Raw genomic sequence first — 18402 nt, 5'->3', positions numbered from 1 at the left:
ATAGGTCTAGAGAGGGAATGACAAAGAGGATGTCTGTGAGAGTCTGTCCGGAGGAAGCCCTGATGTAGGTATCAGAGATGGGAAGGCCTGGGTTGGAGACAGAATATCCTTCTTAAATATTTTTTCTGAGGTTGCGAGGAGGAAAGAGGAGAGGGTCAGAGTTAGAAGAAAGAGGAAAAAAACACAGCCCAAAGCTGTACAATGCAGGATGCACAGAAAGGGAGGGTTCACACAGTAGGACCACACCAGAAGCACAAGCAGGTAATACTCTACAAAGGAAATGCAGGAAACAGTGTGGACAGAAGACAGGGGAGAGGGACAACAGAGCTCGACATCCAAAAAGGGGGGTGGGCAGTGGCTAATGCAGAACCAACAGAGTCAACAGTACCCATAAGTAAGCAACAGTGGTCACCAGTAGAGTGGGAACCTAGAGAGCGGATGAGAGCCTAGTGGACACAGCAGACACCAACAATAACCAACAGTTGATGGAAGCTAGTGGTGGAAAAAGCCTAGAGAGCACACCAATCAACAGTGAGACAGCACAGCAGCTTCAGACAAACGGGCAGGCACACAAATACAAAGTAGAGCTATCCGGGGGAGGGGAAAGCCTAATGGATGCGCAAAGACAGAGCAAGTTAAGACAGGCGTTTCCACGCGCAAGGCAAAACACCCAGTTTCGACTCTCTTAGAAAGAGGGCCAAAGCATAGATTTTAAACACAGCAGCAAACACTCTGAATTGACTTTCCTAGAAGAGGGAAAGGCCCCAGGGATTAATTACGACAGTTCGCCTAATGTCAGATATGGATAACAACAAGTGTGACATGTAGAAGACTGCAAACATTTGCTAGAAGTAACGAGAGGAGGAAGAATTAGATGGGGAGTAGTAATGGCTGTGCCCCCTGCCTGCACCTTTCTTACCTTATCCGTTGCTGCTGGTTGACGGCTGCTCTGCATGCTCCCACGGCAAACACTTGCAAACAACTTCTAGTTGTGAATCTGTAGGAGCTGCCCTTTGTATCTGGCCCCTTAGTCACATTGGGCTTCAACAGGCAGTGGGACTGCCCTGAGAGGACCCGGAAAGAAGAGAATTCTGGTCATGAAGGTTGGGCAGGGAAGCAATAGGGAGAGGGGGAGGCGGGAACAAGGGGAGAGAGGGTCGGATGGTCTCTTACAAGGAAGTTAATTGCACACGGACACATTCAAAGTTGCAGGTGCCCCACAGAAAGCAGATTAAAAGTACAACACTTAACCAGGCAGGTCGGCGGCACACAGAGTGTGAGAGCTCAAGGGTTTAACTATTTACCTATATACTTGTGAGGTTCTATAGGGGCCTCATCGCTCGACACTCTATGCTATCCTTTTGGGGTAGAGGACAGTGAAATAGAACTATGCTGGTGATACCCAGATACTTTTCCAGTAGGAGGACAATCCTAAAGTTGATGGAATATCCTTACACTCTTTAGTTGCATAGAGTCATGGATGGAAAATAACTGGCTTAGATTAAATCAGTCCAAACAGAGCTCCTACTCATCGCCACTAGGCACGCTGTTCATAAGACCAATGGTTACAGGGATCCCAATGCGTGATCACATACCCCGGGATCTCAGGAAACTGCATTGGCTCCCTATGAGAGCAAGGGATTCCCTTTAGACTCCGACGGTGGCTCATATGCACCTCTACTGCCCAGGTCTTTTCTATCCCTGTGAGGACCTTAGGTGGCACTGGCCAGGTAGAGAGTTACGTTCCCAACCTAATGTGCCGTGGTGGACTCTCGCTTTAAATGTTCAAGGGCACTGGGCAGTTCTTTTATTGCATTGATGGCAGAATGCTGGAACTCCCTGCTGGAGTTTGTGCATAATAGTGATCTGATTCCATTCACAAAGGGAATTAAGGGTTAATGCTTCTAGAGTTTGGCTAGACCCCTTGGCCGATTTGTCCCCCTGGGCATTCTTAACTACAAAGCCATTAGCGCGTGTCAAAAGAATATGAATTCAAATCAAAGGTTCCTGATTTCCAACCACTATTTCTTCTTTTGTTTGCGGCCCGAGTTCTTGGATTTTCTTTCCCTACTCCTGCACCTCCCGTACTCATCTTTCCTTCACTCTCTTTCATTCACTGCTGAGGGAAAATTGCCTGTGAGGTACCCTACATCACTGCACTTCATCTGTCCTTGCAAGCCCAAAAGATTTTCTCTGCTGCCTCTCTGGGGGATATCTTGCTCCTCCAGGTGTCCAGCTTCTCTTTTCCGCCATGGGCGTAGGACATGGGGGGGACAGGAGGGACAAATCCCCCCCACAATTCTAAGTGGGGGGGATGTAATATCATTTATCCCCCCCCAGAATATGTGTTTGGTGTGTCATGCAGGGATCTGTTTTTGAAGTGGGGGGATGGGCTTCTTACTTTGTAAGATGCCCTCTCCCCCTGGCCCCTAAAGCATGGGGGCAATACACTGGGGGCAGATGGGTGATCATCTGCCCCCAGGGAAGGGGGGCAAACAAAAAAAAAGGATTTGTTTTTAAAAACATAGTTTTGGGTGGGGTGGGTGCGGGTGGGACCACTAGCCACCAGGGATTTTTGCAAGGGGGGTGGCCCTCTCCCCCCCACCCTAGGTGGATGGGGGGCACCTTATGTAGCCCTCCCTGGGGGCAGATTTCTGCCCCTAGGAAGGGGTACATGAGATGCCCCCATCCATTTGGTGTGGGGGGGAGAGGCCACTGCAAATATTGGCAGAGCCACCCCTCCCAAGCCTGGGGCAGTATGTTTTGACACACATGTGCCCATCTGCCCCTAGGGAAGGGCACAACAACAATGTATATATATATTATAACTTGTTTTGGGTGGGTGGGGGCCCACTAGACCACCAGGATTTGTTGTGTTTGAAAGGGGGTGGCCCTCCCCGCCACCCTAAGTGGATGGGGGCACCTTGTGTAGCCCTCCCTGGCGGCAGATTTCTGGCCCTAGGAAGGGGTACATGAGCTGTCCCCAACCATTTGGGGTGAAGGGAGAGGACACTGCAAATATTGGTAGAGCCACCCCACCCCCAAGCCTGGGGAAGTACGTTTTGCCACCCCTCTGGGGGCAGATGGTCACACACATGTGCCCATCTGCCCCTAGGGAAGGGCAAAAAAAATATATATATTTTATAACTTGTTTTGGGTGGGGGTGGGGGGCCCACTAGACCACCAGGATTTTTTGTGTTTGAAAGGGGGGGTGGCCCTCTCCCCCCACCCTAAGTGGGTGGGGGCACCTTATGTAGCCTTCCCTGGGGCAGGGGTACATGAGATGCCCCCATCCATTTGTGGTGGGGGGAGGCCACTGCAAATATTGGCAGAGCCACCCCCCAAGCGTGGGGCAGTACGTTTTACTCCCCCCCGGGGGAAGATGCCCACACATATGTGCCCATCTGCCCCTAGGAAAGGGGCAAAACAAAAATAAAACAAATTATAACTTGTTTTGGGTGGGTGTGGGGGCCACTGAACAACCATAGATGTTTTAGTGGGAAGGGGGTGGCCCTCTCACCCCCACCCCAAATGGATGGGGGCATCTCATGTAGCCCTCCCTGGGGGCAGATTGCTAGCACAATCTTCCCCTAGCAAAGAGGCAAAACAAAAACAAAAATAATGATAACTTGTTTTGGGTGGGTGTGGGGGTTACTAAATCACCATGGATGTTTTTGGTGGAAAGGGGGGTGCTCACGGGTGTCTTCTTTTTGGAAATGCATGGGGTTCTCTGTTTTCCTTGATGGCTTTGACACCCTAGGCCCAAATCTGTAGGTTGTCCACATGAGCAAAATGTGCTTTGCAGAAAGGCTTGGGGTTATCAGTGGGTAGGCCTTTTCCCTTTTCTCTGAGGTGGGTGCATCCACACATGTGAGGTACCGTTTTTGTCTGGACACCTACCTGGGCGCAAAGGGAAAAGGCTAACCCACTGGTAACCCCAAGCCTTTCGGCACAGCAGATTTTGCTCATGTGGACAACATACAGATTTGGGCCTAGGATGTCGAAGCCACGAAGGAAAACAGGGAACCCCATGCATTTCCAAAAAGAGGACACCTGTGGGGATCCACAGAGGTCTGACTTGCGGCAATCGCCCCAGAATGTATTACCCACAATCCCCCTCTGGGCCCTGTACTTTCACAAGCTCCTCACCCTACACCCTCTGTCTCAAAGGCAGGGGCTTTAATCCATGCATATTCCCAGGGGACCCTGTTTGGTCTGCCCACTCACCCTGTATTGTGCCCCGGACCATTGGTATGGGGGGATGGACGTCGACCCTTGTGATATCACCGCAGTAGGCACACCCCACTTGTGTCTTGGTCTTTGCTGGCAACAATGTCCTGATGCCTTGCACAGCTATTGCACAACAACAGCTCCTGAGGACACAGCCAAGCTTTATGGAGTGCAGGAATATAGGGCTAAATGTGAGTACATTAAATATATGCATCTACCCCATTCAGACATGCCATCCGGGCCATGGGTTGAGGGAAACGTGAACATGAAATGGGGAACCCACTTCAGATATCTTGGGGTCGCCCTTAGGAACAGACTAAATTAGTGGAAACACGCATAGCTCATTGCACAAAAATATGTAAAAGCAATCACTCTATTCTCATATACACCACTGTTCCTGGGAAATATGCCTTATGAAATAAAGGGTTAATTCATTAAAGTCACCGAGCGCGCCCCTATATGGCTGACTGGGGGGGGGGGGGGGAGTGACTGTTTGGAATTGCAGAGGCTGGCCAGCTCTTTCCAAAAAAAAGGCCCTTGAACTTCACACACTGTACCTGTGCATGTGCTGCACTTGAGTGCATGGGCTGTGACTGCCTAGAGTAGAAAGCCAATGCTGTGGCTGTCCACCTGGCATAGTGCCCAACTGCACCTTATGTAACATCTGATTACTTGTGTGATGTTGGGGTTATATTCATACGGGATAAACCGGTTACAAAATATAAAGTTTGAAATAATAAGCCTGCGGCTGAGAGAGCGTTATGTGAGTGCGCGCGCAGTCCACAAAGAGGCTAAATAAACACACTGCGTGGCCACCTTACAGGAAAAGAGTGAGAAAGCAGAACCCGACCAGCCCAGAGTGGCAAGTTAAATGCCACTTAAACATTGTCCCTTTTTGGAGTATTATCTCAAATGGCAGGGCCATACGAATGCAAGGGGCATAACACCCAAGCTGCACCTAAGTAATATTAATTCTGGTGCTTTATATAGTGCCACTCTCACCAGCAGTCCAATTTCAGGGCACTTGGTAATCAATGTTACTTATTACTGTCATTACTAACTCCAATGTTAATTTATCAAGCTTGGGTGGAGGGGGTAGGAATTGCTAAGCAGACCCGACCAGGGTATCGAACCCCTGATGCACTGCATTGCGCTGCTCCCAGGGATAGAGCTCCCAGCTACAGTACTGCTTGCTGCAGCAACAGGCAGGTGGGAGGGAAAGCATGATAGGGATTGCCCTTGCCCATGTGCCCAGTCCTCTCTCCTACTATTGTGTCTGCAGTAAAGCAGGCCAAGGGTCATCTGTTGCTTCCCATGTTGAGGAGTGCATATTGGAAACAGTGACGCCATGTTCTGCTGGTCTCAGAATACAGACGTTCTATGTCTTCCATTTTCTATTTTTGAAACCAACAACTGTCAAAAGCATTGGAAAGTAATTTGGCTAACGGGTGGTGTTACAATTATTGCTGCCAGCGCCATGATGCCTCTGGGCGAAAGTGCGCTAAATCAATACTGGTAACATAACATAGTATGCCTCGATTGCAGTAGGACTGAGGGTGAAGCAGGGACAGTGTAAGGTGCCTGAGCTGGCCGACCCTGACAAAACCATAACATGCTTTTTGGGGTGAGGTCATACCTTAAACTCCCCCTGGGTGTCAACGAGTAAAGGGGACAACCTACCATTGTTTCTTTTTATTAAGAGGTGACCATGGCATGAGACTGACTCTGCGCCACCCCTGCCAGCCTTTCCAAGATGCTCCTGACATTTAACCAACCGTGCTCCACCCTTACCAAATGTTCCGGGTCACTGGCTGAGCGGTGGTGAGCCGGACATGCCACCTTGTATTTCCTGATGCAAGACATTTACCTTTCAAGTACATAGCTCCAGACTATATTATGTGTGCATTGGCTTGATCTTCCAGCAAAATGTGTTTCTCCAAAATGCAACGTGTATGGCTAATGTGCGAGTTATGAAGTGTTTTATAATTTAATCATACAGACACATTTTCCTAACATATCTACCCATCAATTCTTCAACAGAAATGATTTCACCAAATACAAAGCATGTCAAATAAATCAAGCACACAGTCACATAAAACGGCCTCTCTCCAAAAGAGCGCCTACCTGAATTATGAAAATGAATATATACATCACTTCCAGTGTCAGGACATCCAGGTCTGGCGCAAAACAAGCTCCCAACCACACCAATCGCTAGTGTGAGGACTCTGCCACAAACTCTAACATGTTTCAGTCCTTTTTCAAGTGTATGACCTTCCGCAGGGATAAGATATTACCTTCAAGGGACATGTGTCAATGTACCAAAAACAAGGGCAAAGAAAGTATGGAACGACCCAATTCTTCAAAATAATAAACCAGCATGACCCTCTTTATCTCAAGTTTGCTCTCCAGCTCCCCCATGCCACCTTACTATTAATGACTAATACCTGAGATGAGAGCTCAATGCCCCTTCATTTGCCATTGGGCAGCAGAAGCTCCTAGTTCGCAGCCTTTGGAGATCCGGTAGGAATTGCTGTTACATAGATTGCTACAGCTCTGACTAAAACACTTAAAGGTCTACTTAGGACGCCATAGCAGTCTGTCAATAGACACAGGTTCAGCTCGGTCCATCTATAGGCTGGGACTCAGTCATGTTTGCATCCAGAAAAACACTGGAAATAAATAATTCCTGATAAAGACAGCCATGTAGCCAGCATGTAACAAGCTATGTGACAGCAATTTTTGCTTGCTAGTATAATATTTGGGTATACAAAGGCTTGATATGGGCGGCAACTCTGCCGTTATCCTCAACTTTGAGGATCAACCCGCTAGTTGCTGTGCTTCCTAAGCACAGTTTAGAACTAAGAAGTTAACCAATCACGTGACAGGCAAGGTTCATTGAGGCTTCCCACTCCTCAGACCACAATTTGATCAAAGAATCATAACACAAATACGTAGCCGTTTCATGTCCATGTTGGTGCTCTACCAGCCACGAGTGCTGCCACATCCCCTTCGGCCATGCTAACCACAGGTGACCTGAGTGAGTGCATCTTTTCATGCCCCATGTGAGCCTTGCATGTGCCGGGGAATAGCAATGGTGCTGCTGCACTTTGTTCTACCCCGGCGCATCAATCTGTCGCAATCTGCACGAGGAACATATGTGTGAGGAACTCGTCATTGCTTCCTGTGCTGCCTGGTCAAATCATGGCACATTCACTTGTTCACATTCACATACTGTAGACCGGCTGATGTTACTTTGTGGGAATTGTGATTGGCGCAATCGATATTTCGCTTGGACATTATGGGAAGTGATTTTGGGATATGGACCCTGATCATTTATGATGTCAATCAGTACACATCAATGTTCGATTTGTGACCACATCCAAGGACTGTGTTGGTTTCAACTTTTCTTGTTATTTTCAGTGGGGGGATTGGGGTACAGACTTGTACTCTGTATTCCTGGGTTCGGTCCTCTCTCTCTCTCTCTCTCTCTCTCACTCATTCTCTTCTCTCCCTCTCTCTCCCTCCCTCTCCCTCTCCGCTCTCTCCCTCTCTCTCTCTCATTCTCTTCTCTCTCTCTCCCTCTTCTCTCTCTCTCTCTCTCTCTCTCTCTCTCTCTCTCTCTCTCTCTCTCTCTCTCTCTCTCTCTCATTCTCTTCTCTCTCTCTTTCGCTCTCCTCTCTCTCTCATTCTCCCCTCTCTCTCTCTCTCTCTATCTCTTTCTTTCTCTCTCTTCTCTCTCGCTCTCATTCTCTTCTCTCTCTCTCTCTCTCTCTCTCTCTCTTTCTCTTCTATCTCCTCTCTGTTTCTCTCTCTCTCATCCTCTTCTCTCTCTCATTCTCTTCTCATTCTCTTCTCTCTCTCTCTCATTCTCTTCTCTCTCTCTCTCTCTCTCTCTCATTCTCCTCTCTCTCTCCCCCTCTCTCTCTCTCTCTTGCTCTCTCTCTCATTTTCTTCTCTCTCTCTTCTCTATTTCACTCTCTCATTCTCTTCTCTCTCTCTCTCTCTCTCTCTCTCATTTTCCTCTCTCTCTCCCTCCCTCTCTCTCTCTCTTGCTCTCTCTCTCATTTTCTTCTCTCTCTCTTCTCTATTTCACTCTCACATTCTCTTCTCTCTCTCTCTTTTTTTCTCTCTCTCTGTCTCTCTTCTTCTCTTCTCTTCTCTCTTCTTCTCTTCTCTTCTCTTCTCTCCTCTCCTCTTCTCTTCTCTTCTCTTCTCTTCTCTTCTCTTCTCTTCTCTTCTCTTCTCTTCTCTTCTCTTCTCTTCTCTTTCTCTCTCTTCTCCCTCTCTGTCTCCCTCTCATTCTCTTCTCTCTCACCCTCTCTCCCCCCCTCTCTCTCTCTCTCCTATTGTATTCAGCCACAGAGTCATTGCACTCCGCCTAACATCAGGGTATTGGGGGCTCCCTATAAGGTATGGCCTATGGACGCTTTCCCTCTTCCGCTGGGGTACAATGAATCAGGAAGGCTGTTTCTCTTGACCTGTGAGTGATAGCCTGCCTGCATATACAGCAGAGCTGCACCTCCTCGTGGTACATTAGACAATACATACCGTTCAGCAGCTCATCAAGCATGCTCCTCTCACTACAAATGGATACACCTGCGGTCCTGAAGCAACCATGCAACTCCTGGTCAGGGCTTCAGCCTTTCAATAGGTGCAGATACGGTGCAAAGTGAGGAGCACTATCCACATGCCACCCAGTCCCCAGACACGACACTTACCTCCTCTGCAGTTATGAACTCACACCAGAACTTAAGCAGGTCTGACTCCTGAGTCTCCCTCAAACATAAGTCTCCTTCAGAGCGCGCCCTGAAATCATGGAGGCTGATGGATGGCACAATGCGCCGTGTGCACAGATCTGTGTGCGCGCTTTAGATCACCGGCTGGAGCTCACTAGGGCTGCCTCAGTCTTTCATTCTTCTGAGGTCAATGCACTGAGTGCACCTGGGCTGGGGAATAACAACTGCTATCGAGGCACCAAGAGAGAGAGCAGTTTAATGGTCAATCACTTTATCAATTTCTATGACCTCTTTTTTCCAGATGCAGTTGGTTTTTCTTCTTCTGTGCCAATGTCTCCTCTCGCTTGGGAACCCGAGCAATGGCTCCTTAGACAAGAATGGTAGGTATCGCTAGCACACAAAGAGCGATGTGATATGCACAACCCTGCACTCTCTTTTCTCATATACATGCACATGCGACCTCCTTGTGTGGGTATGTCTGTTTTGTGAAATGATGCTTGCTCCGGCAACCTTTGTTATTTAACCAGTGCTAATATTTTCAATATAAAAAATAAAAGTCCAAGTTACCATTTCATGATTTTAGAGTTTTCACAACACATCCAGATAAAATACAGGCAGAGTCGCTTCATGTCTGCCATTTGACCTTTGATGAAAAAGGGATAGTGTGTTGCTTGGTACTGTGCAGGTATTGGATGTGCCTCGAAGGGAAGCGGCAATTAGCACATAGGAGATATCATTTCCATCTCTTAAGACACCAGCTGCAGATCTTGTGAAGCATCTGGCCAAACTGATCTTCTGCACCCCAGTTTCCTAAGTAGGACCATGCAAACAGGTATTTCCAGTTTTATAAGAACCGGAAACCAGCACTTACTGTCCCATGAACTTTCAATGAGCAACAATGATTTTTACTTCACTTTTCCAACATAGAAAGTAATAAGATAAGAAAAGGGAAATTGACTTAAAACCATTGAATCTGGAAATATATTGGAGTCATCATGCTTAGTTGTGCACTTATACAAAGTTTGTCAAGAGTTGTGAGTTACTCAGGATTGCTTGCTTTGGAAATTATTTGCATATTTGAAGAATTAGTGCAGAGAATTCATTGAAATATAATGACTTCAGCAATTTAAAAAAAAGTTGAGCTACTCAATTTAAAAGTAGGGATGCTCTTTAGGAGTTTCAAAAGGTATAGCTTCTTACCCAAAAACACATATAGACCATTTTGAATTGTTTTTGTTTGTTATAAGAGTTATTGATGGAAAGTTAGACTAGAAGTTAACATATTATTTGGTTGTTGAGGAATTTTAATTTAGAGACGTTATTTTAGTTGGGAATGATACTAAAAGATGCAGTTGTTTATAAGTTATTAAAGTGGGTTTGGTTAGTCAATATTTACCTCAGTTTTAAGGAGCTTTTTACACATTCAGACTGTTAGTTAAAATGCATGTACAATGTATGTTTTAACACGATGGAATTATAAAAGGTTATTTAGCAGTTGTACAAAATAAGGGTTATTAGAAATTAAAGACAGTTAGTTAAGAAGATGTATTGGTTATTGACTCTCCTTTTGAACACAATGCAACTTAAGAAAAGTAGGAATTGGCCCTTTAAAAGTACTGCAGTTAATTCTAGCAATTATGTGAATGTTCAATGAATACGTTATAAATAAATATGCAATCATGTCCACCAGCAATATCTACAGAGTTTAGTTCAATTGTATTTGCTCAATATAATGTGACTCTTTCAGGACAGTATTATATGAGTTATGTTGTATGTTCCCTACCCCGAAAGAAGGATACTTGAACAAAAACTATCAAAATTACATTTGTTTGTATAATGAAGTTCTTTCTATTTTATTGTATGCTATGGTATGTTATGTTATGTTATCCTCTCTTGTAGAACACTTCCTTTCACCATCAGCAGGGCCTCTTGGTGCTAAAGACACAGGTTTGCTTATTGGGAAATAGGGGAATAAATGTCCCATAGGAAAACAAGTGTTTTATTTTTTTATTTTTTATATTTAACATTGTTGGCCTTAACAAACTAACATCATATACAAATACTACATAGCAGCACAACTAGGGACACAAAAAGAAGAAAAAACAACACTGTGGAACTCCTCTGGAGATACACCAGACATGAGTCAGTCCAAATCCAGTTCAAGAAATCTGCTCCATATATCTTTGAACACATTGCTTTAAGTCTCGTTCTGTAGGGTAACTCTCTCTATATTTGAAAGGGGGTACATTTCCTGAAGCCGCATAGATTTGGTTGGGAAGACAGTGGATTTCCAATTCCGTAGGATAGTTTTTATGGCCACCATAGAGGCCATAAACACCCAGGTTGCCTGTAATTAGAACAGGTCCTCCAAATTGGTATCCTCTTCTAAAATCAACGTCATAAAGTAATAGGCTTTGTCTACACCAAGAACTGCGTTCATGATGCCTGATATTTTACTGCAGAAGGTCTTCGCCTTATAACAGTCTCATAGCACATTCTCCAACAAACCTATTATTTGGTTGAAGCCCCAAAAGGCCTTGCACATCCACTTCGGTGTCCAGAAAACCTTATTAAGAAGCCGAACTTGCCTCACTCTCTAACCAATGCAACGGAGGATAGCACAGAGGCAACGCGCTGGTCTTGGAAACAAGACCAAGCAGAGCAACAGAGGTTTGAATCCCAGATCCGCGCTTAGAAACAGAACTCCTGTATGGTATTAGGTGTGTTATAAAAAAGCAATCAAATAAATAAACTAGACATACAAGGAAGGCTTTGCAAAGAGTTGCCATCTTGATATTGACATCTCACATGTGAGTTGGCTTGACCATTTATCTCAGAGGGGAGTGTTACATTCAGATGATCCATTCAAGAGCTTGTACACAGCCGAGGCCATATGTTAAAACATCTGTTCTTAATTTTTTTTAAATAAAAGTTCCTACTTTCAGAAATATGATTCTGAGAACCATGTGGAGAGGCTTGATGTTGATGCCAATTTACCCAGATTGCCTTAGCTTTTGCCAGCCACAGAATCGTCTTGTGTTATGGGCATAGCACAGGGAAAAAGGGGAGACAAAACAGATGAAGCTGTTCAACCTGAAATCATGTGAAAAATGAAACAACAGGTGTAAGAAGTACACTTGCAATTGCCTGGGGTACAATCCTGTACCTCAGCACCTAGCAAGCTCGGGGACCAAGGCCTCTCCCCATTGGTAGGCCTCAGAAAGAAGATAACAGAGAAGCTTGCGGGACTTTACAAATACAAATCTTTTGAGGGGGACCAGAAAAAGATAAGAAGTGTCCTGGGCAAGAAAAGCAGTGGATCCTGAAAAATAAGGGTAGCAGGGAATCAGAAGGGAACCCCAGGGAGGAAAAGATAAATACATTTGGGAAACAGGAGGATTTGCGGTCTGCAAGGGTTGAGATAAAAGAGAGGAGGGGGGAACCATGGTCTGACTCCGCCCGTCAGATAGGTGGCTAAGCAGCCAGAGGCGACCACAATAGAAACATGAATATGGGGATCACCCTGGCATAGTGGAGCGGTCCATATTGAGAAGCTCAGGTTTACATAGAGAGCCTGGATAGCAGCACGCTGCGTATCTCGCGGGTTTGAATTTGAGCGTATATGGCAATGTGCTCCCGGGAGAGCACAATGAGCGCAACGGTCTAGTTCTTTTCATCTGCAAAGAGATGGGGCCTATTTTGCAAAGTGCTCAGTTAACAAGGAGGAGGACCTTAAGACCCACCCTCTTCGACACTGGCACAACTGACGAGAATGAAGCCTGGGAGATATCCTAATTCATCCCAAAACAACTTCTCAAATTTAGGAATGTGTTTCCTGTAGCGAGACCTAATTCAAGTAAATTCAACAGCGCACCACTCCACAATCTCAAAAGAAAGCAGAGTTGCAGCGAGTCATACTAACATTTCTTACCGAAGTGGCAAAAATGGAGACCTAGATTTTAAAATGTCTTGCTGCCCTCTGAGGTCCAACTGCTGATGACATCAATGCTAAAAAATATGCATGGTAGTCTGTTTTCCATACTGAGTGTTTTCATGACATTTCCCATGTGCAGCTCTGCTAACATGAATCCCTGTCAACTTGCATGAAAAATGTTTGTCTTAAAACATGACCTATGTATAACCTACTGTAATAACTCCTTAGAAAATAACGGCAAAATATAGGCCATAACCTCACAACTAGTACTATTCAACGCTGCCCTTCTGGTAACACCTTTTGTACATTGCGCTTGTCACGCAGTGCCCTCTGGTATCTGTATACTTCTGCCATGCTATCCTCCTCGAAGTCTTAAACTCGTGTATTCAGACAAATATCACAAAACACACAAACGCAAAATTTCATACCACCCACTCCCGTGACATACACTGTGATCTTTGATGACCACCTCCAGTTGGTATCAGGTAATACTGTCCCCATACATAATGTCCCCATACATAATATTGCCGGTAAAAGCCCTTGGCGACCTTATATATGGTGACATTATATATGGTGACGGGTTACGGGGATGTGCCCTGCTCCCCTTGTGTAAAAAAAAAAAAAAAAACGAGGGTTGCAGGTCTGTCCCCAGCATGTTCAATGTAATAATGTCTCTGCAAAAAACAGGGACATTTTTGTCAGAAGACAAAGCTCAATGTAGGCGGGCAGAGACCCAAGCGAAGGGAAACCAGCTTGGGCCCATCCGTATGGAGCCCTCTCCCAATGTGAGTACTCGGCTTTGTAGTCCTATTAATAAAAGGCACTGTTGTTGTGAAACTCTGCTGTCCCCAGCCTTGAAGGAATGAAGGGTTGAGTCAGCAACACAAGCATTCGGGTCTGTGCAATAGAAACCTGTTCCAGTGCTCCTCCAATTGGATAATTCTGATTTAGGCAAAAAATACCTTTGAGAGTCTGCGTGATAATACTGAGCAGTACCGCAAAGCCTATTTTACAACCGTTGGTGGACAAAAACAGAACTAGGCCATATTGTAGGGTCCACAAATTCTGGCCTGGATCCTGCATGAAAAGGGCGAACAATTGACCTACTTCAGGGTGAGTGCACTCCATCCCAGAAGGCCAGAAAGCACCTGTAGACTTCACAATTGAAAAGCCAGAGGCAGCAGGGAGCATGATTAAATTCACCAAGCTACAATGCCAAACCAACAACATCTATATTGAAAAACTCTTCAAGGTAAGCTTGATCCCCACCTACAGGGCCAGAATGTGAGGCTAACATCGAAATTCTTTAGGTATTTTTCTCAGTTCAGTGATGGGTCACAGAGGAAGCTATTTCCACTAACCTGCCAGCAGGGAGCTGGTGTAGGCTGTTGCATTGCTGATGCCGCTTGCTGACACGAGGCAGCATTCTTGTCCTCCCAAGGAGACATATTCAGAAGAAGCAAAGATCAGCACCCCCAAAACTCTACTCTTCATCTCTTATGAATGGTCTCTGCAGGCTGAACCACTACCAGGGTCTCAAGGAAAAGTTGACATGATGCTTTGAAAAGATTTCTTTTCCCTCCCGGCCACCACCTTTTCTCCTCATCTTCAATTACTACTTCCCACCTAATGCCTCACCCATCCGTTCCATCCGTGTGGTTTTGTTCCCTTCAAGATGGTTGTAGTCTATGGATTTTGACTTATAAACCATCTTTTGTAGACAAACGCTGACGTTGAATGCAATAATTTCATATTTTCGGAATCTAAGCACATTGCGATCTGCCAGTTACATACATACTGCTGATGGTCGATAAACCCCAGCGCAATCATTAGTGTAATTGAGATAAGGGACACTAGGGACCACATGGGTGGAAAATTAGTTTGAAGAAATAAGCAAATGATGTCAGTTTGGTGCAACAATTCTGGTGAAACCTTGACCACATCGTTGTCACATGGTTCCACCCCTCCAATGGTGTGTCTTACGTCTGCTGTCCAACGTTGCAATGTTATTTCATCACTGTCCCTTGTGTTTGTCAGATCAGTCAAGGAAAAGCATGCAGAGGAAGAGATGCCTTGCAGACTGCCACGCACCCCGAGACTGCAGCGATATTCAACAGCGAGGAGCACCGCGTGACGGAGTATACATCATCTACCCGGCTGGGCCCCGCGCACCCTTGCCCGTCTTCTGTGACATGACGACTGGCGGGGGGCCATGGACGGTAAGAGGACATCTACACCTTTTGAATGGATTGAACATAAATGTTTTTTTGACCTGGATACCCAGACAGATGTCAAAGCGTGATTGGTCAAACTTTTGCTGTCACTAGGGGCTGTTGTCTTGGTAGAACACTTAACCCTGGGGTTTCCACTGCCATTATTGTTTGTTTGGAAAAAAAATACAAATTCTAGTTTTCAGTCATATTGAGCAGGTGCCCCACGCGGTTCTTCCAAAAGGATTTGCTTGCTTCTTGGTACTCTGGGTCCTGGTGGCTGTGAACTGAAATCAAAATGGGACGCGTAACTGCCTTCTGGGTGTCTCATTGAATGGCAGTAGTTATAGGGGGCCCCTTTTCTCCAATGTAACATTTTTGACAGGTGCAAAGGCCCCCTGGTTTTCCTTATCCCCGCTCCTTTTTGATATGGGCTTGATTTCTTTTTCATATGGACTTTGATATCAATTCATTTTTATATCAAAATGTTTCGATATCAAATTTTATATCGATTTGATGTCCGTTTTATATATATAAAGTGTGTTTGTGTGCATGTGCTCTCCCATATTAAAAATATTTTGATATACACTTTATATCATTTTGATATAAAACTTTATGTCAAACCGTATCGAAGTACAAAAACACACTTTATATATCTGTTAATATTAAACGGATATCAAATCGATATAAAATTTGATATAGAAACTTTTTGATACCAACAATTAATTGGTATCAAAGTCCATATCAAAAAGAAATCAAGCCCATATCAAAAAGGGGTGGTGATAACAACAACTAAGGGGCGTTCTCACCTGTTAAAAATGTAACATTGGAAAAAAGGCCCCTCAATAACTACTTATGCCATATACTTATTCTTCCATACTGAAGAGTCAGGAGGCCTTTTAATGTAATGCTATAGTGCCCCCAGGATGCTGCTGCTTCAGACCGGGGCATTGGTGCCACCCCTGCGGTGCCAGCTTGGTTAGCTGAGTGACATATCAGTCGGATGAGACCCCAGTGCAGATCCACTGGCAGAGGGCCTCCTCTACCAGGAGCACGCTCGGCCACTTCCATGCTTGAGCAGAGGGGGGGCACCACGGTAAACATCTGCAATTGGTCACTGGCATTGGTCTGCAATTCCGCGAGAACCCGCCCACAACACACGCTGTCAGGGCCAAAAATGGCAGAGCCTCTGTCATGTTGGAACACTAAACACATGACAGAGCTATAGGCATCGCAAAGAGGAAGAAAGAGATGGGCCCACAACCTTGATATGTGCCCCCTCATTTAAATATAATAAATAATGATAGTTTGGCTGGGATAGTACCAAAATGTCACCTAAATAACTGCGACCAGTACTATTACTGCACCTTTACGCAGTCCCAAAACTGGGACTCACATTACACCGACCGAGGGAGCGGGGCCTGCAGGGTGCCCCTGCTCCCCTAAATGGAAGCAGGGGACAATAATGAAAAAAAAGGGAAAAAAGACCCTGCAGTGCCAATTCGGACCCACATTAGTGGGAGAGAACTGACGTCGCAGGGATAGGGAGACAGCAGCCCATTTCTGTGTGTGCTGCCTTCAAGGTAAGTGGGTAGGGGGGAGGCAGGGAACGGGATGCGAGGCACAGTGATCTATTTGATCACTGCACCACTCCGTAATGGCAGTCGGCTTTTTGAAAGTCAACATTATGGGTGGCGCAGTGATCACATAGATCCATTTGGCTGCTATGATTGACATATGTGTGCACCCGAGAAAATGTTCTGCACTACATTTCCCAGATCTAAGTGCAGCTGTGCCTGGCTCTACTTTTCCCAAGGTCAGTCCACTCCAGCTTTCCCACAGAGATCTCAACGCTCTGAGCCTGTCCCAATTCTGCTAAAACCACCAGTCCACCTCAACCTCCCCCAATAATCATTGGATGCCTATGGATCTTTCCGAGAAAGCCAGTGCAGTCCAAGATATCTACCATGCAGATGTTAGACGGCTGCTGGGTTATTGTCTGTTGTCTTATATCCCTGATTGATGCATTGAGAAGATTAGGGCAGACATAGAGAAGTTGGGATTGTAAAAAAGGACCTTAGAGGGCAATCGCAAAATGTAGCCATTAAAGGAATGGTGCGGTCAGAAATATTATTGTCCCTATGGTTCGGCCATTGTTTTTAACCATACGTTGATCGATCATACAAAAATGTCCTGTGCACCTTACCAGAGTTTTCGTCTTTTGAACACAAGTGAAATCAGGCAGCAGGGTGCGGCCATGTTGTGATAATCCTATCACTTGCCGCATCGCCCTGGGTGACCTGCCTTTGCAGCACCAAATAATATCCCCCGCCCCTGAGTCTGACATCGCCAAATCATTGATATTCTCCGCCTCTCTCTGTGACGATACTGGGCAGCGTAGCCAAACGCGCCAAGTCTTCACCTACGCGACTTGACGTAGAACCCGGAAAACAACACACATCGTCTCACAGCACAGCGCATCCCAATTAGGAATATGAAACTGTACTTTAAAAGGAAAGAGCAAGTCTCTACAATTGGTAAAGTACATTTATTTCACATTAAATGTTTCAAGAACATTCGGCGTCTGACATATTCAATCAAAATGGAACTTTTTTTCTTTGCTCTCGATCCGCAAATCCGCAAATGTTTCTCGTGAGTCATGCGCTGTTCCTTTTTGGTACACAGGGTGATCGTTTTGGGTAAATGAAGCACTTTGGTTGCACAGTGAATTGTAAGGCTGGTGCATGAACTTGGCACTAGACCACCGTAAAAGTTGTTATGTTGCTCCTAATCGCTGGTACAGCATAAGGCCATATTGGCCCTTGTCGATCATCCCAAAACAGAGTCAAATAAATCCAGTGATTGACATGCAGCTGCAGCTGGCGGTTGAAGAATCCATCGGTTGGGGTCTGGAATAGATGACAATCGCAGAATGGCAGGATGAACCTGTTTGCAAAACATGAAAATAGAAATGTGTGTCAGTAGCCGATCTTTATTACAATGAATCATTTTATTTATTAGCGCAGAGGTGACACAATGTGAACCGAGAGAATACAACATAGAATATCAAAGTACTCCGCTATTTGCTTCCGAGGATAATGCAATGGAGTATTTTCAGCTCTAAACGTTATGCGTAAACTGAGGCAACAATTCGAGGTGCACACGCAATGTAATGATTTATTAGCGTAGAACCAGGGGGAAACCAGTGGTGGTCTACATGCATGTCGATGCTGGACTGCCCATGTGCCCAATAGAAAGACCAGCACACAAAGGTTGTACTAGCACTTCATTG

The 18402-nt window shown here is 45.5% G+C and overlaps 1 protein-coding gene across 1 annotated transcript in view; it reads left to right on the top strand.

Moving 5' to 3' along the window:
- LOC138580943 (microfibril-associated glycoprotein 4-like) overlaps window positions 1-18402 on the top strand; it is a 149990-nt gene that overhangs the window by 65852 nt on the left and 65736 nt on the right. Inside the window, exons 2-3 of the mRNA XM_069651881.1 lie at window positions 9268-9346; window positions 14938-15119. Coding sequence (XP_069507982.1) covers window positions 9268-9346; window positions 14938-15119 — 261 coding nt within the window. The remainder of the gene's footprint in view (window positions 1-9267; window positions 9347-14937; window positions 15120-18402) is intronic.

The sequence above is a fragment of the Ambystoma mexicanum genome, chromosome 3p (assembly GCF_040938575.1).
Source record: "Ambystoma mexicanum isolate Mex_15411 chromosome 3p, UKY_AmexF1_1, whole genome shotgun sequence".
NCBI classification, from domain to species: Eukaryota; Metazoa; Chordata; class Amphibia; order Caudata; family Ambystomatidae; genus Ambystoma; species Ambystoma mexicanum.
This window is presented reverse-complemented; position numbering and strand designations above follow the sequence as displayed.